Source organism: Sphaerodactylus townsendi, linkage group LG03 (assembly GCF_021028975.2).
Source record: "Sphaerodactylus townsendi isolate TG3544 linkage group LG03, MPM_Stown_v2.3, whole genome shotgun sequence".
NCBI classification, from domain to species: domain Eukaryota; kingdom Metazoa; phylum Chordata; class Lepidosauria; order Squamata; family Sphaerodactylidae; genus Sphaerodactylus; species Sphaerodactylus townsendi.
This window is the reverse complement of record NC_059427.1, coordinates 6,927,029-6,949,366: the sequence shown is the minus strand read 5'-3', so window position 1 is coordinate 6,949,366 and position 22,338 is coordinate 6,927,029. Positions and strand designations below refer to the sequence as shown.

Below are 22,338 nucleotides of genomic sequence, written 5' to 3'. Positions count from 1 at the left end.
GTCTATCACTCCAAGCATGCTTGCTAGGACTTGGGTGCCGAACAAATAGAAGAGAATCAGTTTGACAGTTGGATAAGTTTGAAAACCTAGAACTGACTTCACAATGATTGTAGGTTTTGCAAGAGAAACCCCTATTACAAATTGAACCATATATCTATTTTTAGGGGTAAAAAGGATGTTGGGTGTAGGACAAATGTAGGCAAAATTGCACTGCACCAATCTTAAGAAAGGCCAAAAGTGTTGTTGGTCAAGGGAGAGATAAATTGGCCCTGAGAATAAAGAAACATCCTTTTTTCATATATTTTCACTGCTGCTTGGTTCTCCCTTTGCAGTTGTTGTGAGTTTTCCCCCTCTCTACTGATTTGGGTTGCCTCCCTGCCCCTGTTGCTACGCTTGCTGGCTCCTCTCTCTCTAGAGTTGCCAACTCTATGTTGGGAAATTCCAGGAGATTAGGGTGGAGTTGGCAGAGGGTGGACTTTATAATACAGGGGTCCTCAGTGTGGTGTCAGGGTTCCACAGTTCCCACCAAGTATTTTTAGAAAGTGTGTGGACCCAGGGGGACTCCTGCCAGGTAGGGCTTCTGATTTCCCACTGGAGATCAGATTGGCTGTGCAGACAACTGCCGCTACAGTGCTGGTTTGATCCTGTCTCTTTCCCAGAGTATTTTTAAAGGTTTGCTTCTCTTGTCCCCCACCCTTGGGCTTTCTCTGTGGTGCTTTCTCTGTGGTTGTGGTTGGCTCTACCTTCCACAGCAGCCATTTTGCGGTGGCCCCCAGCATCCTGTTTCAGAATTCCAAAGTTGCCCAAAATTCAAAAAGGGTTGTGATCTCTGGTCCAGCACAATCAAACGAAGAGGAACAAAACATAACCCTGTAGCAATGGAATTAAAGCACCCAAAGAGCGAGACCCCTGATCTAGAATGATATCTCCACTGAAGCCCCTCCTTTTCCCAGATGCCACCCCCAAATCTCCAGGAGTTTTAAGTATGCAGTTGGCAAGCCTCTATTGGAAGCAGCTTCCGGTCCCCTGGCAGAAATAAAAGCAAGAGTATAAATGTCTAAATGGAATCTCCGCAGACAAGTACAGCTCCCTGCAATCTTAATGACGTATCTTGGTTGTTAATTACGTTATTAATTTGCTTTTCGCACGTCTGTTTTGGGCTGTTTTGCGACCTACGTTAACAGCAAAGAGTGATCCCCGAAATAACATGCTATACAATGCACTTGAACGAAATAAAACAAACATTTCCCACAAGACTGCTTGTTGCTTGAAACTGCAATTCCCAAGAGCCCTTGCAAGTCCAACACGACTTCATTGCAATCCCCTTTCAAAATAATATTGCACGGAAGTGGGGGGGAGGGAGGGAGAGAGAGATCTGAACCGGCAACAACCGAGGGAAAAACGCTACGCCCGGACGCCTGGCAAGAAGCCGCAACGTCTGAACGAGCCTCTTCCTGCCATGTTCCCTCCCCCGGAAACAGGCTCTTTTGAATGTGCTTTTTCCCCGGGAGTGGCAGCTGCAGCAACTGTTTTTGGGAGGGGGCTGTCAGTTGCACCTGGAGGGGAGAGATCCGGGTAAGTCACAGAGAACAGATTGCATGTCTGAATGGAGCAAACCATGGGGGCCAAAAAAGAGAGAAAGCATGTTCAGTGTGCATGAGGCCGGTTGTGCAATTTTGCTTGGTTTTTTTTTTTTTAATGCATCGTTTTTTATTGCAACGCTGGAAGGGAAGTTATGGCCGGTTGGGCTTCTGATCCACATGGGAAGGTGCCTTCAACCCTGGCACACTGTCTGTTTGTCTAGCCCCAGGTCCGCCTGTTGTTATCTGCCCTGCAGCTGCCCAAGGTCACCGGCAAGAGAGAGGGATCGAACTGGGACTTTTCCGCATCACAAAGCAGGTTGGGGGGGGGGGGGGGCTCTCTCCTTGACTTGTGGTTTCCAGCTCTGACTGGCAGCTGCTTGCCAGGGTTCAGAATTGGCTTTCCCATGCTAGCCCTTCTCACCCCAGATCGTTTTCTAGGTGAGGGTCGAACTTGAATTCAGGACTTTCTCCGTGTAAGGCAAGGACTCCGCTCCTTAGCTGTGGTTTAATTTTGAAAGGCTAATTTGCTAGTCATCTTACTTCAGGGTACTCACCCTCTTAGTACTTCATCATCCCAGACAAGGATTGTGGCTCTTTGACAGAGTTCCTTCATGGCATGCAGAAAGTCACTAGTTCCATCCCTGCTGCCTCCAAGAATGGACAAGTCTGACCTTGATAGGTCAATGTGAGACTCCATTGGAGGCATTATCCTCCTTTGTGTTCCAGAGGGCTTTCTGCTCTGATCCATCAATCAAACTGATGATGGGGAAATCCAGATCTATCCTCCCCCTCCCTTCGCACTTCCCCAAAAAAGCAGCCCTTTGCACTGGATAATGATGCCACTTTTCAAATGTTATATGTTTAATTAATTTTATCTGTCCTGCTATCCCTGCTTCAAAGAATCCAGTACACAAATACATAATTGGGTTTAATTAGTTTTAACAAAAGTAATATAGACGTTCAGTTTTTAAACTATGACACCTGTGTTGTTTGGTGTCTTGAGATTTTAGGAAAGACCATGATAGAAATAGCTGTGAATAAATAGATCAGTCCCCTCCTCTGTGAATGAGATCATAGTGTTGACAGCTAATAACCTTTGTAGATAAGTGAATCCTCCATTTTCAGAGGAAGTAGGCTACCACATGCCACCTGCATACCTGCAAAAGCTTACATCTTGGAAATGTTATTAGTTTTAAGGTGCTACTGCACTCAAATCTTGTTCTACTGTGGATTAATGCAAAAATCAAGATTAAAACCCAGTACCAGTTTAAAGATCAGCAAAATGTCTAGGATGTAAGCATTCCAGAGTCATAGCTCCCTTCATCAGAAGTGACAAAAGGAAATTTGTCTCTCAAAAGCTTATACCCTGATAACTTTGTTGGTCTCCATAAATATACAACAAACATTTTTGTTAGCTGCTCTGAGCCTGGCCGTTAATCCAACCAATAAATGATCTTTTTAAAACAGTGCTACCCATTTAATCCATTTTAATTTGGAGCTAAAGGTTTTCTAAAAGATTAATCAAACCAATTAATAGATGATAAACAACGAACCTCTGATTTTTACTCTGAAAAGAGAAAAATCAACTGCCATCTCTGCTGTATCCAGAAAGCTCATAGAGTTTACTTCTCTTTCTGTCTGGTCTTATCTCTCCCCACCCACCCCCCAACCCCCCACAGGCAGAAGGCCCCATAGCCAGTTAGAAGGAGAAAACCAGACTGATGCTGTGCAGTTAAATGTTCTTGGTCCGCAGGACCGTCCAAAGGAGAACTTTCTGAGCTTCTATTGACAGGGAGAGAAAGAAATATGGATGCAGAACAAGGAAAGCGGCCAGAATTTCAGCTCCATGATGTGTTCAAACCGTGGGCTTCCCCAGAAATGAAGACTGAGGAGCGAGATCCGGGAGGCTCCATACCCATGGAAGAATCAGAGGAAGCTGAGCAAACTCCTCATGTCACCTGTGGCAGGAGAATCCAGGAATTTGTGCCAAGGATCCCAGTGGATCTGGTGAAACAGGAACCATGTGAGGGTCTCCTTCAGCAATGGGATGCCCAGTGGCAGGAATTCTTGAAGACTGTGGAGGCCCCTGACTCAAGTGGGGGTATTGCACCTTTCCCAGAAGAGCCTGCCCCTTGGGATGACACCAAGGCCTTCCTGGCCTCCTTTGAGCAAGTGGCCAAAGCCTGCCGGTGGCCCAGGAAGGAGTGGGTAGCCCAGCTCCTGCCAGCCCTCAGCGGAGAAGCTGAGCAGGTCTTTAACAGGCTGGAGGTCAGTGACAGAGAGGATTATGGGAAGGTCAAGGCAGCCATCTTGCGGCAGGATGCCGCAGCCAGGGAAAGGTGGTGTCACCACTTCCGGCATTTCTGCTACCAGGAGGCTGAGGGACCAAGAGGGACTTGCAGCCAGCTGCGGGAACTTTGCCATCGGTGGCTGAAGGTCAAGAGACACACCAAAGAACAGATCCTAGAGCTGCTGATCCTGGAGCAGTTTCTGGCTGTCCTGCCCCCGGAGATCCAGAGCTGGGTCAGGGAAGGTGGTCCGGAGACCTGTTCTCAGGCAGTGTCCCTGGCTGAGGACTTTCTGCAGCTACAGCGAGAAGCGGAGAGCCAGGATAAACAGGTCAATTCCCTTTAAGTTCTACAGAATCCGTGTGGTGTAGTGGTTAGAACTTTGGACTAAGATCTGGGAGACTCAGGTGAAATCCCCACTCAGCCATGGAAATTTCTTGGGTCACCTTGGGCCAGTTGCAAACACACACTTAGGGGAATTCAAAATGGGCCAAAAACAGCGGTGTAAAAATCGTGTAAACCCTTTTACATCCTTTAAAACAATTTTACACTGTTTTCACACTGCTGTTTTTGGCCCATGCGGAATCCGTCTTAGCCTAACCTATTTCACCATGAGGTAAATTTAACTAATGTGTTCTCCTGTGGTCCAGGGCCTGTAATGGCTGATGGCTTGCAATTGATCCTAGGACTGGAGAAGCTCTGTTCTCATTTATTTTCCTTTTGGAGCAAGATTGGCGATCAAAGAGGCCCTTTCTTGTCCTATTCACTACTGTAGACATGATCCTCATTTCTGTTTCAAGGGCTAAGAATGTCACAAGGGGTCCATCTAGTCCAGCATCCTGTCTCACACAATAGCTAACCAGTTCCTCTGGAGGTCCAATAACAGTCCATAGAGGTCTTCTAACATTGCCTTCTAACATTGGGATTGACTGCCTCTGAACGTGAAGATTCTCTTTAGCCACCATGGCTAGTAGCCACTGATAGATGTATCCTCTGTGAATGTGTCTAATCCCCTTTTAAAGCTGTCTATGCCTGTACGTATGACTACATTCTTTGGCATCAAGTTCCTCATTTTAATCCATCTCTATATAAAGAAGTATTTTCTTCTGTCAGTCCTGCCCATAAGCTTAATTGAATGCCCTTGACTTTTAACATTTTGTCCACTCTCTCTACCTTGCATAATTTTATAAATCTCCATATCTCCCCTTAAATCGTCTCTTTTCTAAGCTGAAAACTCGTCAACCTTTCCTCATAGGGAACGTGTTCCAAACCTCCTAATTATATTGGTTGCCCTCTTCAGTACTTTTTTCAGATCTGGGATGTCATTTTGGAGATTTAGTTACTAGAACAGTACATTGTTTTTCAAATGAGGCTGCACCATAGATGTATACAGGCATTATAATAACTGTTTTGTTTTGCCTTTTTCACTGCTGCAGTTCACTGGGTTGACACTTTTCATTGAGCTATCTACTGGCCACTTGCTCAAAGGAGGCCAGGAAGGCCTTGGTGTCATCCCAAGGGACAGGCTCTTCTGGTAAAGGCGCAGTACCCCCACTTGAGTCAGGGGCCTACTCAGTCTTCAAGAATTATTAACCTTTTCCCCTCTCAGTCTCAGCAAATTCAGACTCCAACAGCCTATCCTTGGAAGTTGGATTTTTTTTCCTGTCCCAGTGTTCCTCATCTTACACTTACCAACATGGACCTTCATTTGCCACATCATTGCTCACTCACCCAGTTTGTGGAGGTCCTCCTGGAACTCTTCAGTCATCCTGAATAATTTTGTGATTTGCAAACTTGGCCACCAGACTTCTCACCCCTACTTCCAGATCATTTTTGAACAAATTAAATAGTACCAACCCAATATTGATCCTTTTGGGACCCTACCATTGTGAAAACGGTCCATTTATTCCTACTATTTTCTCCCTGTCATTTAACCAATTTTTAATCCTTTATCTCATGACTGCTAAGTTTGCTCAGGAGTCCTTAGTGAGCTACTTTGTCAAAAGGCTTTTGAAAATCCAAGAATATAATGTTTACTGGGTTCACTATTGTCTAATCCTCGTTGACTTTCTCAAAGAAGTCCTAAAAGTTGGTTAGGAAAAATTTGGATTTGCAGAAGCCATGCTGATTTTCCCTCAGCAGGCTTTGTTCCTTTATGTGCCTAATAATTCTGTCTTTGATTACCATTTCTACTAACTTGCCTGGGACCAACATTCACCTAACTGGCCTGTAATTTCCTGATTCCCCTTTGACCCAATTTAAAAACTAGTGTAACGTTTGCTACTCTTCAGTTTTCTGGTACTGTTGCTGAATTTAGTGATAGGTTACATATACAGGTTAATACATCAACTATCTCACATTTGAGGTTCCTAAGAACTCTTAGATGTATGCCATCAGGAGCTGGAGATATCAGTTTTTAATTTCCCCAATAGGTTTAGAAAGTTATCTCTCATCACCTAAATTTCTCTACCTCATGCATAATTTTACAAACCTGTATCCTGTTCCTATCTCAGCTGACTACATTTCCATATAATGCATAATGAATTTGTGGAACCCACTGCCACAGGATATAATGATGGCCATTACAGATCTGATAACTTGAGAGGATAAATGCACCAGGGGTTATTAGCCAAGATGGTCGCATATTTGGTTCTTCTCTGCTCTGTCTGACACTCACAACAATTCTGTGAGGTAGGTTGGACTGGGACAACTTCAAGGCTCAGTGGGGATTCAAACCTTGGCCTGCTCAGTCTGTATCCAGTGCCCTAACCGCTGCACTGCACTGACTGTCCAGATTTCTTGTGGCAGTATTAATGTCTTGTGTTGTGTGGGGGCTGTTGAGAAAGGACTTCTCGCTGTCATTCCAGATGCCACTGTCATTTGAGGAGACAACTGTGAATTTCTCCAAAGCTTTGCAGTCTGTATCAGACATGGGACAAAAGGGCAAATGCAGGGAAACCAAAGAAGAGGAGAAGGATGGTGAAGATAAGAGCATGCAAGGTAAGGCTGTGTTTTTTCTCCCTGGTGGGAGCCTAGGAATTATCTCTGTCTTCTGTCCCCATCTGCAGAAGGCTCACCTTAAGGGAGGGGACCTTGACTTAGTGGTAGAGCATCTCCTTGACATGTAGAAAGTCCCAGGTTCAATCCCAGATATTCCCAGGGGAAAGTATGAGGTAGACCAAAAGTCTCAGTAAAAGGCAGGTTCATTTGGGGAAGGGTCTGTGGCTTAGTGATAGACCATCTTGTTAACATGTAGAAGGTCCCAGGTTCAATCCTCAACATCTCTAGTAGAAAGGATAAAGTAGAAAGGGGCTAATCCGGGAAGAGGCAGGTTCATGTAGGAAGGGACTTAATAGTAGAGCTTCTGCTTTTTATAAAGAGGTTCTGAGTTCAATGCACATCCAGTTGAAAGGATCAGGTAGTAAGGTTGAGGATAAAAATTAACTTATGCCTTAATAAAAATGGAGCACCCATGTTTAGATGCAGTGCATCTGTCTGTTTGCATATGTCTAACTGAATATTAACCATAAGGAATAAGAGTGGCACTTCCAAGCTAGGATGCAGTATATACTGTTGTCATGAAGCTATATAAAATACAAATAGAGCTTCAGTGCTCAGATAGTGTATACCTGTCTGTTGGTATATCTATAGCCATCTGTTAACTTTATAAAAATGGAACCTCCATGCATAGAGACAGTGTACCTGCCTGCCAGATGCCAGGGACTGCTCGAGGGCTTCCCAGAGGCATCTGGCTGGCTGATGTTGCAAATGAGATGGCCCCTCGGTCTGATCCAATTGGGTTCTTATTCAGATAAAGAAGCTCAGAGCCAACATGGGTGGAATTGCTGTGTTCTGCTTGTATAGATATTTCCCACATGGAGCTGCTGTGATGGAGAAGCAGAACCTCCATGTCTTTGAATACCAGTTGCTGGGCAGGAAGCTGGCAAGAAGGGGAGATTTTGACCTCTGTGCCCACAAGGTCCTTGTGGATATCTAGTTGTTCATTGTATGGGCTAGGAGGCTAGTATGGACTTGGGTTGCCAACCTCCAGGTAGTGGCTGGAGGTTTGCTGTTACAACTGATGTCCGGGCAACAGAGATCAGTTCACTTGGAGAAAATGGCCGCTTTGGAAGGTGGAAATTATGCCTCATTGAAGTACCTTCCCAAACCCCACCCTCCTCTGGCTCTGCCCCCAAAGTCTCCACATTTGTCCTAACTCAGAAGTGGCAACTCTAACTAGATGGTACCTCTGATCTTCTCTAGAGCAATGTAAACATGTGATACAGCATTATCACGTTGTATGTCTCATCACATGTGGTGTTGATAGCCAGTGAGGTACTGTGAGGACAGGGAACATTTGCAGCATATTATGCGGCAAGTGCAGGTGTTAACAAGGAAGGGAGGAGACATATGTCGTTACACAGGAGCAGTTGTGTCTGTTTTGTAACACGCGTTTCTATATTTTCTACTCTTGAGGTTAATGGCAGCTGAAGGAGACCCTAATTTCTAGGGTGAAGATCTTTGCAGGCTGTATCAATATCTTTGCTGACTAGGGAAGCCAGATGTGAATCAATTCAGTGTGTCCTGTCCCTTGTATATATAATAGCCCCTTTGCATATCAAAACATTTTCAAGGTGGATCAAAAGCATGGCTGCAATTTAGGGTTCTGCAGCCCCAGGGGAACTCCAGGTCCTCACAAATATCTGATTTGTTAATAAATATTGGTTGAAGCATGTTAGGAATAGTTAAGAGTGGGGCTTGCAGAAGTGGAGGGATGGATTTCCCATCCTCGCAAGAACCAGCACAGTGTAGTGGTTAAGAGCGGTGAACTCTGGAGAACCGGGTTTGATTCTCCACTCCTCTACATGAATGGCGTACTCTAATCTCCTGAACCAGGTTTGTTTCCCCACTCCTACTCATGAAACCTGCCGGGTGACCTTGAGCTAGTCGGAGTTTGTTCAGAACTATCTCAGTCCCACTTAACTCACAAGGTGTCTGTTGTGGGGAGAGGAAGGGAAAGGCCTCTGTAATCTTTTGAGACTCCTTACAGGAGAGAAAGGGGAAGTGAGCTCCTCCTTCTTGTGAGTGCCCACATATCTATGAGAACAGTCGGTCTTTTCAGCAGTTGATGTGGTTTGTGGCATGTCTACGCCTGTTTTCTGGGAACTAAGTTGGGGATGTTATAATAGTTGTTGCTACGCTGGCAGAGGGTTTGACTCTGGTGGTTCCTTTCAACTGTGATTAAATAAAATAAACAAGTCTTGTAACATTAAATTGGCCTTTCTACCAGCTAAAGGGGCACAGCATTAATCCCCTGGCCAGCTCAGTCAATCCAATCCTGATTATTGTCTTTATTTACTATTAACAGATTACAGGCAAGGGAATGAGTGCAAAGATGTAACAAGTCAACTGGAAAATGCTGATCGAGTTGAACCATCCCAACGGACAGCAACCAAGATTTACGTGAAGGGTGAAGCCTCTGAGAATCCACAGAAGCTTAAGAGGCAACATGGAAATCTCCCAAGGAATAATATGGGGAAACCTGTTCTCTGCGGGGCAAGCAAGAAATCCCTCAATGAAGCCCCACTGCATCCACAGCAACAGGTTGGGTCTGGGGAAGGTTGCACGCAGGACTTGGTCCTTGTGAAATATGAACAGGTTGAAATCCAGGAGCTAACTTATCCACAGGGGGATGGGAAAGACCTCAGTTGTCAGGACCACCTTCTGAGGCACCAGCGAATCCATGCTGGGGCAAAACCATATCAGTGCTCATTCTGTGGGAAGACCTTCAGCCGCAGGTCGCACCTGGTTACCCATGAGAGGACCCACACTGGGGAGAAACCATATGAATGCTCATACTGTGGGAAGACCTTTATCCAGAGCTCTCACCTGATCCTGCATGAGAGGACGCACACGGGGGAGAAACCGTATCAGTGCTGCGCCTGTGGGAAGAGCTTCAGTAGTACCTCAAATCTTCTCGCACATGGGAGGACCCACACTGGGGAGAAGCCCTACAAGTGCACTGTGTGCGGGAAGGGTTTCATCAGCAAGTCACACTTGATAAGGCACCGACGGAACCACACGACAGAAAAGACACTGGCAGAACAAGCGGGTTCAGGAAACAGCTTGTGTGAACTAGCTTCTTAGGTGACTGGGGGAGGCAAAGGATCTGTCCTGGAGAAAAGCCATATTGGAATATCCACCTCATTTCACATGTGAGAGAAACTGATTGTTGGTCTGCTGTATTTTCTCATTCAGGTTTTATAGCAACTGAAGCAACTGCCGTCCTTTACAGGTTCCATTGCAGGTCGGTGCCTGCTGACGTAGCTCATGTGATAGCTAGGACTGTCATCTCATTAAATAAACTATTGTTGAAAAACCCTCATGGTTCCAACTGTATCTGTTTGCCTACATTGAAAAATGGTAGTTCTGAAACATATATTTTCTGGCCTTTATATAATGCATAATTATGGAGGATTTAAGTGTGGAGGAAATGCATGTGAGAGAAGGGGAAATGCCTCTTCTGAGAAGGCATCTTCTCAGAAAAGATGTTCTCTTCTGTGTACAAGAGAAGGGTAAATGGTTCTTTAAAGAAGGTACTACTTAGAAACAGGTATTCCCTCCTTTATGCAAGGGGAGGGAATATTGTTTCAAGAGGACATACTTTCAGAAGAGGCATTCATTCCTATGTGCAAGAGAAAGTGGAATACCTCTTCCAAAAAGACACTATCTTCATAGAATCATAGTTGGAAGATCAAGTCCAACCCCCTGCCATGCAGGAACACAGAATCAAAGCATTCCCGACATATGATCATCCAGCCGCTCTTGAAAAACCTCCAAAGAAGGAGACTACCACACTCCGAGGCAGTGAATTCCACTGTCAAACAGCCCTGACAGAAAGTTCTTCCTAATGTTTAGGTGGAATCTCTTTTCCTGCACCTTGTATCCATTACTCTGTGTCCTCGACAGCAGCAGAAAACAAGCTTGCTCCCTCTTCGACATGGCATCCCTTCAGATATTTAAACATAGCTATCATGTCCCCCCTTAACCTTTGCTTCTCCAGACTAAACATCCCCAGCTCCCTAAGTCTCTCTTTGTAGGGCATGGATTCCAGACCTTTTACCATTTTGGTTGCCCTTCTTTGGACATGTTCCAGCTTGTCAATATCCTTCTTAAATTGCAGTGCCCAGAACTGAACACAGTACTCTAGGTGAGGTCTGACCAATGCAGAGTAGAGGGGTACAATTCAAAGATGTGATCTCAGCTGTAGGAATGCCTCTTCTCAGATAGCCTTGCTTTTTGTACTTTTTGTGCAAGTAATTTTGTATTTACAAAAAAAAGTTGTTATATATTTTTAAAATCTGCTCCTGATTACACGGGGGGGGGGGCACATAATTAATAGACTGAATGGGTTTTAATCTATTTATTTCAACAGGCTAATGAATCCAGCATTTACAGCTTATGTCGTAATGCATGGCTGTGGTGTTGTATTCTGGGGTGAATAATGTATTGGTCAGAAACACCTACAATTCCTGCAGGGAATTCCTGAGTTTATAGTAGAAATTGTGGTAGAAATTGGACATCACCCATGGACAGTAGGGCAAGGTGACTAGTAAAGGTTATAAATCAATAAATAATGATATTGGGAAAGTTGGGAAGCTTTAGGAGAGTTCAATTTTTATTTTTAAAGAAGAATTGAAGCATTTTTGCAACACTGAAAGGCAGAAGTGTTTTAGCATTAATAATCAAATCCTGCTTTTGCATCTTTTAGAGGATTCTAAAATTCTAAACTGTCTGCAGGAAGTGGGTACAGAGCAATCAAAACTGTCACAATCTGTAACAGAATAACAGCTCAGTTACAGAGGGACCTTTTGAGATAGATTAATGCTGACCAAGAGAACCTGCAAAAAGCAACATGAATTGCAAGGAAGCCTATACAAATCCTCAAGAGTGTATCAAACACTTCTGTGGATTAAAAAGTTAAGCAAATAAATTAGGAACACTCAGATCCAATGTCTTACAAGGTGCCAGAAAGGCTTCACAGTGAGTAACAGGTCAAACCAAGTCTGTTTCACGACAGCTCTTTTAAGTATTTGAAAAGCAGTCACAGGAGGGCATGAAGCTGTTCCTGTTGGCAGCAGAGGGTAGGACTTGCAATAATGGGTGGAAATTATGGAAGGAAAGATACCTGCTGAGCATTAGGAAACAAAATTATAGTGAGAAGAGTTCAGGAGTGAAATTGGCTGCCTGAGGAAGTGGCAATCTTAATAGTAGTGGCTAAACGAACACTTGTCAGAGATGCTTTAGGCTGATCCTACATTGAGCAGCGGATTGGCCTAGATAGCCAATAAGATGGGGATGAGTCTGCAAGTGACAATCTGAAGACTATTGTTGGGGCATGGATGGGGCCAGAAGGTCCCTCAGTTCTGTTGGGGCAAGGCTAGAAAGGACCAGGTTAACAGTCCTGCTCTGGAGTCAGCAGAATCGCTCAAGATTTTGCACTGCTGCCTCTATCTTTTTTCCTTGGGTCATCTGTTGTCATGAAAGATGTCACATACATACATTGTATTTAGTGTAGGGAATCCCAAAGTGGGGACTACTACTCCCTGGAGGTGTTGTCAGCTTCAAGGGGGAAGTGATGAATTTTGGAGTATTAGAGGGGTGGCTCTAGGATTCCTGGGCCAGCTGGAGGGCAAAAGATTCTTCAGGCGGAACATCAGCGTTCTGGCTATGACAGCATTGAAAAGTGGTCAGCCCGAGAAGCATGTCCCCTTTCCCTTTTATCAATCTGTTTCTTCATAGGTACATGTCATACACGAACACCCCCCGCCATTTTTGGTTGTTCTCTGTGTATCACATGTACCTATGAGCTGGAAATTAAAACTGCAACATATTCACCTCTTGGAGTTCTGTCTACAGTTTATGAAGACTTTTTCACCTGTTGGATTTCTGACTGTATTTACAAGCTTAATTATGTTTCTATGTATCTCTTTGTGTGTTTAGCTAAGATGGATATTCACCTGATTAAGTTGTATTGCATCACTTTTGTATTGTATTGTGTTGGTTTGTTTGTTTGTTTATTTATTTATTTATTTATTTATTATTTCGATTTTTATACCGCCCTGTCCCCGAGGGGCTTGTTGTCATATTTGTTCCAATTTTGTTTCATGGTTTAATATGTGTTCATTTAAATTTCCTAACATGGGGTTTTTTTGTGTGTGAGCGCCATTTACGCAGCTTTGGATCAGATATATATATACAGATATATACAGATATATACAGATATATACAGATATACAGATATATACAGATATATACAGCAAACTTAGCATGTTTGAATTGGTTTGCATCATCTCTTTGCTTTACACATATCTATCAGTTACATGCTGTCCCATAATATATATATATATATATATTTATAGCCAGTGCGCGTTACCTTCTCTAAATGTCAAAGACCAGATCTGTTGCCAATGAGTGCCTCATCCAGAGTGAAACGAATAGGAAATTTCTGATCCCAAATACTCTTCTGCATACCACAAAGCAGAAGCAAAACTACCAAGGCAGGCAGGAAGTTTTCTACTTGGTTACAGCAAACTTAGCATGTTTGAATTGGTTTGCATCATCTCTTTGCTTTACACATATCTATCAGTTACATGCTGTCCCATAATATACGCCCGGGGTGTGGGGGTGGGGGTGGTTGCAGCTACATGGTGTCCCGGAGGCATTTTGGCCTGGCCCTGGACAGAGTTAATAAATGCGTAGTCTTTCTGCATTTTGACTTCTCAAATATCATTCTGAAGTGTTTTTAACACGTGCCACTGTTTTTTGTGGCATTCTTATTTCTTTCATGCCTGTTCCGGCTCCGGCTTTTGCCTTTATCTGAGATGGCTTAACAGCATGGGATACCCTGGGAACCCCAACCCTGTGCAGAGTTACTCCAGAGTAGCCCCATTCAGCTGCATGGGTGGTCGTGGCAGGCAGCCTGGCTGAAGTCTTCTCCAGGGGCTTCTGGGCGAATCTCATGGGAAGGTGTTTTCATGTCTGCACCACTGCAAGGGTTAAAGCTACCGAACTGTTTGCTAGAGAGACCGACTGGGAGGGGAGGAGGAAGAGAGGAAAGACTCGTGGGGGGGGGGGGGGGGCTGCTTCAGATCTGGAAAGGGAGGAAAAAACCTTGCAGCCAGATCTTGGGACGGTTTACACACACGTAAGTCACGAGGAGGATTAGGTTTTAAATCTTGGAAGAGAGAAATTCACCTGTCGTGTTAGTGTTTAAAGGGGGGGGAGCAGGGGATTGGAACGCTCTTAACATCTGGTTTTATGTCTCTTTTTAAATTCATGTGCCGTCCTGGTGATTCTAGTGGGGGAAGAAAGGCAGGATCTGAATGCTGCAAATGACAAATCAGGCACAATAAATCCTCCGCCATGGGAGTCGTAGGGATGCCCAGAAAGGAGTCCCTGGCATAATTACATTTGAGGAATAATTGATGCCGACTGGCTGCCCCACATAATATGCATTTTAGGTTGTGCTCCCCCCCATCTGCAGTATCCCTGGGGATTCAATGCCTCCCCCAGGACACACACAACTGTTCATCCCGGCAGCCCTCTGCCCTTTATCCTCTGCTGGCTACTCGCACAAAGAAGTGACCTAAAGAATCCAGCCTCTTTAGGAGATATCCACAATGGTACATTGATTCACAGTCATTTTATCCAGGGCTCCAGTGTACTTTGAGAGGAACCCCTTTAGATAGAGTGATCTGCAAACATTGGAGGTCGGACTCATAACATCCACTTTTAAGGAGCCTTATAGAGATCGGTTTTTATCTTCCTGAAGAAAATAGGCATATCTTTTAAAAGCTTGATAAGTAATATAAACCAATTATGTTGATTCTGACCTACAAAGTATAACAAATATGCTTCTTCTGATCCAACTGGGACTACCCTAATTAGGATCGGTGATGTAGCCCCCTTCTCTATTGGTGTGTTGCTGCCTTTTTGATATCTTTCCCTCCCCCCACCCCTTCCTAGCCATGTAAATAAGAGTATCTTTCCACGATCAGAAATCACCTGAGAGAAGGGGAAGGAGATGGAAGAGCAAGACCCAAAACGACCTGGAATTGGCAAGAGATCAAGAAAGGGCCCCCACACAGTGAGTGGTGTTGAATTCTGGGAAAGAGCTGTGGCAGAGATCCTGGATCAAGACACCATGAACTCAGATGTACACAGGCGATGCTTCCGGCAGTTCTGTTATGATAATGCTCATGGGCCCCGAGAGGTTTGCAGCCAGCTCCATGGACTTTGCAACCAATGGCTGAAGCCAGAGCAGCACACAAAGCAGCAGATGCTAGACCTGGTGATCCTGGAGCAGTTCCTGACCGTCCTGCCCCAAGAAATACAATTCTGGATCAGAGGATGTGGGCCAGAAACCAGTTCCCAGGCAGTGTCCCTGGCTGAAGGTTTCCTTCTGAGTCAGGCAGAGGAGAAGATGCAGGGAGAACAGGTGAGGGAGTTTCATGTACTCTATTCAAGTGACGACCTTCTGCTGAGGCTTCCCTGGCAGATATTTTTGCCTATCGAGAATTCGCTAGGCTGGTACGAAAATGCAACCCTGATTCTTGCTTCTGTGGTTGAAGCAGCTCAGCAGGTTGCTGTTGGGGAAAAGAGTCTGAGGCCCCTTCCGCACATGCAAAATAATGCGTTTTCAAGCCACTTTCACAACTGTTTGAAAGTGGATTTTGCTATTTCGCACAGCTTCAAAGAGCACTGAAAGCAGTTTGAAAGTGCATTATTCTGCATGTGTGGAATGAGCCCGAGAGTGGGGCAGGATCCATCTCATCAGCCAAGTTCATTCCCTTTATTTTTCTTCTCCCTTCTTGCTATTTCAGATGTGGAGTCCATCCATGGAGACAGAAGCTAAATTCTCTGAAGTAGAAGGAACTTCTTTGGAGGAGTGGCAGAGAGCACAGGCCCAGGAGTATGGCCAAGATGCCCTTCCACATGGTACAGGTGACTTGTTCCCAGATGGGATTGGGGACATAGTGAAATTGTTGGGTAGAAGGTTTAGAACTGGAGAAAAAAATGAAAACTTCTGCACAGAGCAATGAGTAGAGTTTTGGGGCTCAGGACAATACGATGTAGTGATGGCTTGAAGGGAGGTCAGACAGATTCATAGATGGCCAATACATCCCTATTCACACGACCTAAAATATATTTCACCTTTCTTCCATTAAAAGGAATAAAGACAACTCAGAAAAAAGTAGACAAATCTGGTTGCAAATATCAGTCACAGCTAATAAACGTAATTCCATGTTCTAGGGCAGCATACCATTGAAAATCTGTTTCTAGGGGCCAATTGAGAGCTAATGGGTTGTAATAATAAAGAATTTGGACTAGGATATGGGAAACCCTGGTTCAAAGCCCCACTTCTTCCATGCAAAGTTACTGGGTAACACTCTCAGTGCCACCCTTGGCTGTATTTGGATGGGAGACCTTCTAGGAATACTAGGGAGATTGGGTGGAGGCAGGCAGTGGCAAGCTATCTCCCAGTGTCTCTTGCCTTGAAAACTCTGTAGGGGCACCATATCTCAGCTGGGACTTAATAGCAAATAAAGGTGGGCAATTAATGACTGCAGTGCCCCTGCTTAAAGGTTTTCCAAGGGCATTTGGCAGATCACAATCAGAAACAAGATACCAAATTAGACATGCCTGGCCAGTTTTTGGTACCCCATCAGCTATGGGAGGGGACTAGGCTAACACTTAAGAGGTGAGTGGACATGTTCACAGAGGATAGGGCTCTACATGGCTGCTAATTAAAATGGATACTAGTCATAGTGCCTATCTATTATCTCCAGTATCAGTGGAACATATTATATTAGGTCGTGTGGAACACAGGATAATGCTGCTTCAATAATCATGCTTATGGGATTCTTAGAAGCACCTGGTTAGAATTGTGTCCAGATTGTTGGACCTGATGGGCCTTTCTTCTGATCCAGCATGGCTATTCTTATGGTCTTCCAATTTTCCTCTCTTGCAGGCATTGTAAAGATGTTGTCAACCCATCAATTTGTCAGAAGTGTGGAAACAGCTGCTATACCTCTAGTCCAGGTAGAGGAAATGAACAAGGAACTGCTGGTTACCCCCTTCTTTCTTGGGGGGTGGGGGGTTGCTCCTTCTGTCTGAGTGAGAGAGGCTCTAAATGCCTCTCCCTTTTCCCATGGCAAGTTCTCCGTCCTGCCTCTCTCAGAATATCTCCTCCAGAATGCCTTTTCTGCCTGTCATGATTTCTGAGGATGGAATCCTCTCCTTCTTTCAGTGTCCATTTTTCATTGAGGTGGCCATGTATTTTTCTGACGAAGAGTGGGCCCTGTTGGATCCAAGCCAAAGAGCCCTCTACAGTGAAGTCATGCTAGAGAACTATGCGAGCATGGCCTTTCTGGGTAAGGATCTTTCATAGTTTCTTAAGATGGAAATTGCTGCCATTAGGATGATGCCTGAATCAAAACCTTGACCAGAATTACTCGGCTTTCGGCCTTCCCTGCTAGTTACTCCTGCTGAGTGTCTCAAGGTGATGGGGTGGCAGCAAAAAAGAGGTCCAGCGTGTCCTGGTAGAGCCATTCAAGCGGCCTGGCTGGCCCAGGGGCAATTGAGGCCAATATTGTGGCCATAGCCCAAGCCAGATATCACAGCAGGACTGAGAGGCCTTCAAAAGATCCTGGCCTGAAGTCAAGGCAGGGCTGAGAGGCCCTCATAGGGTTCTGGAAGGTGCCATGCCCTAACTTCTCAGTTGCCAACCATTACATACACCCTTCCACCTGATCAGGATTACGGTCATCTGCTCTGACTGTCATCTGGAATGGCTCTCTCCCATTTCTGCTGGTTGGGATTATGTGCTATGATCTTGACCATGTTTCCATCTTTCCAGAAAGTTTCCTCTTTCTTGGATTTCTTTCCTTACTGATATAAGAATCCTGACTTTTTCTCTCTCCCTGCCAAAGAAGCTAAAAATGTAGGAGACACTACAGTGGAGACAGACAAAAGCCTCCCATCCAGAGGAATGGTGGACAGTATCTCAAGACAATCTCAAGAGAGAGTATCCTTCCCAGATGAGCTGGCTGCAGGTGAGTTTCCTTCACAGGAAAGAACAGCCATGGAGGATTTCTGATTCACTTCTTACAACTATTTGTTTTGGTTGAATTATAAAGCCTGCTGGTTACTGTGGCTTTCTGGGGCCTGGAATCTGGGAGGCTCAGAGGCTGCGGTTTTCTTAAATATTGGATATTCCATGGAAAGGGGTTCTCAACTTGAGAATACCCATGCTGGATCAGAACAAAGCCCCATCTCCTAGATACTAGACCAGGGGTCCCCAAACTACGGCCCGGGGGCCAAATGTGGCCCCCTGAAGGCATTTATCCGGCCCGCCAGGCATGGCGGCGATGGCTCCATTCATATGCAGTGGGGGCTCGAGGGAGAGGAGGAACCGGCCCCAATGGCTGTTGATTGCAATTACATGGTGGCACCCCCAAATCTCCATGAATTTTCTGACCCAGAGTTGGAAACCTTACACGTGGCAACTCCTGCTCCACCCTTCCCTCTCGGCTACTCCATGTGTTGCTCTCAGGCTTTCTGTTCCGCCCCACTCCCATTGGCATTAGCCAGGCTGGTGAATCGCTCGCTGGCTACTAGGGAGGAAGAACCCAGGAAGATACCTGATCCTGGGTTAGATGGAATGCTTCATTGGGAAAGTTCTGCTTTTTTTACAGGGGAAGGTATTCCACAGCCTCCCCAACAATATTTGGAGCCCACCCTGTACTTGACATACTTTGGTCACTGTTCTAAAAATAGACCATGACAGAAAGGCTGAAAGGTGAAATCAAACATTTTACAATAATTTGTGCATAGGAATTTGTTCATAGTTTTTTTTAGTCCGGCCCGCCAACAGTCTAAGGGTCAGTGAACTGGCCCCCTGTTTAAAAAGTTTGGGGACCCCTGTACTAGACCTTTAAATTGACTAGGTTTAATGTGAACAATTTAAATTATGTATTTTTTCCAGAATGTATTTTCAACTTAATAAATTATTAGATCTTTTAATGTTTTTATGACTGTAAATAAATATGATGATGATGATGAACTACACCACGTGTCCCAAACGTGATGACTATGTGCACCATAGCTCCCCACTAATTTTTAGTGAGTGGGTAAGGCCCGGCAAGGCTTTTGATTGACTACTGGATATTTGACTGGCTGTGCAAAAGTTTTTTTAAAATGTTGCTTTGACAGCAGTTGCCACCACAGCTCAAGAATTTACCCTGTGTCAATCATGTTGTGGTTTGTTCCACTTCCTGCAGAAACCATTTTGTTGCTGTGTCCACCCTACCATGTCACAATTCCAGGGGAAAGTGGGGGAGCTTAAACAAGGTCAAAAACACAGTAATAATCCCAGCATCAAAGCTGTGTATGATTAAAGGATTCATTGTCACAGCAATTTCTTATTTCTAATCATGAGAGTACCTCCATGGCAAGTGAAATGTGAAGGGATGAGCAAATATTCTATTCCACCTTCCTTGAAGTAGATTTGGGAAGTTTGGGAGAGAGGTATGATAGAATATACCAATAGCACTCCTGGAGTCCCTGGCCAGAGCAAAGATGTGTTGACTGGCTTAAGTTGAGAGGATGGGAATGAGATACTTCACCATGCAAACAAAACCCACACCCATTAATCTAGAGTGACTGATTTGTGATTTGTCACTTTGCATGACTGCTAATTAGATCTTTCTGTTCCAGCAGAAAATGTCAAGGAGATGGTTGGGGAATTCCAGGGATTTTCACTGGAAAGAGTCAAAGAAGAAGAATCTCAGTGTCACTTCATGGATCAAGAGAGATCAGAGAGGCAAAAGAGAAGCCCTGGAAAAAAGATGACAGAAAAAAACATTCCTTTCCAAAGAGGGGATTTCCATGATGCAGTTGAAATGGCAGTGGAAACATACAAATGCTTGGACTGGGAGTTGAATTTTTCAGGTCAAACTGAAGATGTTATCCATTTGCAAAATCCCCCTGGAAAGAAGGCCCATAATAGCTTCAAGTGTGGAATGAGCGTCCTTTGCAGCAAAGAGCTCATTCGGCACCAAAGAATCCATATAGGAGAGAAAATGCATAGCTGCCCAGTGAAAAATACAAAGAATTTATCTGATAGGCAGACACCTCAATGTGGACAGAGATTCTGTAGCAGTGTTGATTTCCAACAGCATCTACAAAACCACACACTGGAGAAACCATTTGAGTGCTCAGAGTGTGGAAAGAGGTTCACTACAAGTGGCTGTCTTCATCTGCACCGAAGAATCCACACAGGAGAGAAACCTTTTGAATGTTCAGATTGTGGGAAGAGATTCAATCACAGTGGTCATCTTCATGTGCATCAAAGAACCCACACAGGAGAGAAACCTTTTGACTGCTCAGAGTGTGGAAAGAAATTCTGCAGCAGTGGATATCTTCAAAAGCATTTGAGAATCCACACAGGAGAGAAACCTTTTCAATGCTTTGAGTGTAGAAAGAGATTCAGTAGGCGTGACCATCTTCAACTGCATCAAAGAACCCACACAGGAGAGAAACCTTTCCAGTGTTTAGAATGTAGCAAGAGATTCAGCAGGAGTGACTGTCTTCATCTGCATGAACGAATTCACACAGGGGGAAAACCTTTTGAGTGCTCAGAGTGTGGAAAGAAATTCAGCTGCAGTGGAGCTCTTCAAAAGCATTTAAGAACACACACAGGTGAGAAGCCTTTTGAGTGCTTAGAGTGTGGAAAGAGATTCAGTCACAGTGGCAGTCTTCATCTACATCAAAGAACCCACACAGGAGAGAAACCTTTTGGGTGCTCAGAGTGTGGAAGGAAATTCAGACAGAATGGAGCTCTTCAAAAGCATTTAAGAACACACATAGGAGAGAAGCCTTTTCAGTGCTTAGAGTGTAGAAGGAGATTCAGTACCAGTGACTATCTTCAACTGCATCAAAGAACCCACAGGGGAGAGAAGCCTTTTGAGTGCTCAGAGTGTGGAAAGAAATTGAGCAGCAGTGAAGATCCTCAAAGGCATTTAAGAACACACACAGGACAGAAACATTTTGAGTGCTTAGAGTGTAGAAAGAAATTCAGCAGCCGTGGAAATCTTCAAAAGCATGTAAGAACACACACAGGAGAAAAACCTTTTCAGTGTTCAGAATGTGGAAAGAGATTCGGTCATAGTGGCAGTCTTCATCTGCATTCAAGAACCCACACAGGAGAGAAACCTTTTGGGTGCTCAGAGTGTGGAAAGAGATTCTATCACAGTGGCAGTCTTCATCTACATCAAAGAACCCATACAGGAGAGAAACCTTTTGGGTGCTCAGAGTGTGGAAAGACATTCAGTAGCAGTGGAGCACTTCAAAAACATCTAAGAACCCACACAGGAGAGAAACCCTTTGAGTGCTCAGAGTGTGGAAAGAGATTCAGTCAGAGTGACCAACTTCAATTACATCAAAGAACGCACACAGGAGAGAAACCTTTTGAGTGCTCAGAGTGTGGAAAGAGATTTAGTCAGAGTGGAAGTCTTCAACTGCATCAAAGAACTCACACAGGAGAGAAACCTTTTAAGTGTTCAGAGTGTGGAAAGAGATTCAGCCGTAGTGGCCATCTTCACCTGCATCGAAGAACGCACACAGGAGAGAAACCTTTTGAATGCTCAGAATGTGGAAAGAGATTCAGTCAGAGTGGCCATCTTCATCTACATCAAAGAACACACACAGGAGAGAAACCTTTTGAGTGCTCAGAGTGTGGAAAGAGAGTCAGCAGCAGTGGAGATCTTCAAAAGCATTTAAGAACCCATACAGGAGAGAAACCCTTTGAGTGTTTGGAGTGTGGAAAGAAATTCAGCAGTAGTGGAGATCTTCAAAAGCATATAAGAACGCACACAAGGGAGAAACTCTTTGAATGCTCAGATTGTGGCAAAAAATTCAGCACTAGTGGAGCTTTTCAAAAGCATTTAAGAACCCACACAGGGGAGGAACAGTTTGAGTGCTCAGATTGTGGCAAAAAATTCAGCAGTAGTGGAGATTTTCAAAAACATTTGAGAACCCACACCGGAATGAAAGTTGTTGAGTGCTGAGCGTGTTGAAAGAGATTCAGTCAGAGGAGCTAAGTTCAGGTGTTTAAAGAACTCATACAGTACAGAATTTTTTTTAGTGGTCAACAACAACAACCAAGCCTTTATTAGCATATAGGTTGACACAAATAGGATACAAAAGTCAATGTAAAACAATCCCCGAAGAAAATAATAATAGAAATTCTCTTGATAAAAGAGTGACACCACAAAATTAAGAAGAACAGAGCTATCCTTTAGGGTGTATAATTTCTAGTAAAAAATTGGCCACCAAATCAGAGACTCCAAGATCAGAATTATTTAGCAAATGTAAGACCTTTGGAGTATCTGATATCATGTCAC

At 44.4% G+C, this 22,338-nt stretch overlaps 2 protein-coding genes across 7 annotated transcripts in view; one reads left to right on the top strand and one right to left on the bottom strand.

Annotated features, from left to right (window-relative positions):
- The window catches only part of LOC125428526 (zinc finger protein 420-like), an 815,993-nt gene that overhangs the window by 536,309 nt on the left and 257,346 nt on the right, over nucleotides 1–22,338 (bottom strand). The gene's annotated exons all lie outside the window — the stretch shown is intronic.
- Nucleotides 1–22,338, top strand: part of LOC125429271 (zinc finger protein 26-like) — a 47,520-nt gene that overhangs the window by 3,091 nt on the left and 22,091 nt on the right. Inside the window, exons 2-10 of the mRNA XM_048490229.1 lie at nucleotides 3,263–4,202; nucleotides 6,739–6,871; nucleotides 9,240–10,009; nucleotides 14,946–15,371; nucleotides 15,757–15,877; nucleotides 16,905–16,975; nucleotides 17,184–17,307; nucleotides 17,866–17,988; nucleotides 19,652–21,355. Coding sequence (XP_048346186.1) covers nucleotides 3,390–4,202; nucleotides 6,739–6,871; nucleotides 9,240–10,009; nucleotides 14,946–15,371; nucleotides 15,757–15,877; nucleotides 16,905–16,975; nucleotides 17,184–17,307; nucleotides 17,866–17,988; nucleotides 19,652–21,355 — 4,285 coding nt within the window. The 5' untranslated portion in view covers nucleotides 3,263–3,389. The remainder of the gene's footprint in view (nucleotides 1–3,262; nucleotides 4,203–6,738; nucleotides 6,872–9,239; nucleotides 10,010–14,945; nucleotides 15,372–15,756; nucleotides 15,878–16,904; nucleotides 16,976–17,183; nucleotides 17,308–17,865; nucleotides 17,989–19,651; nucleotides 21,356–22,338) is intronic.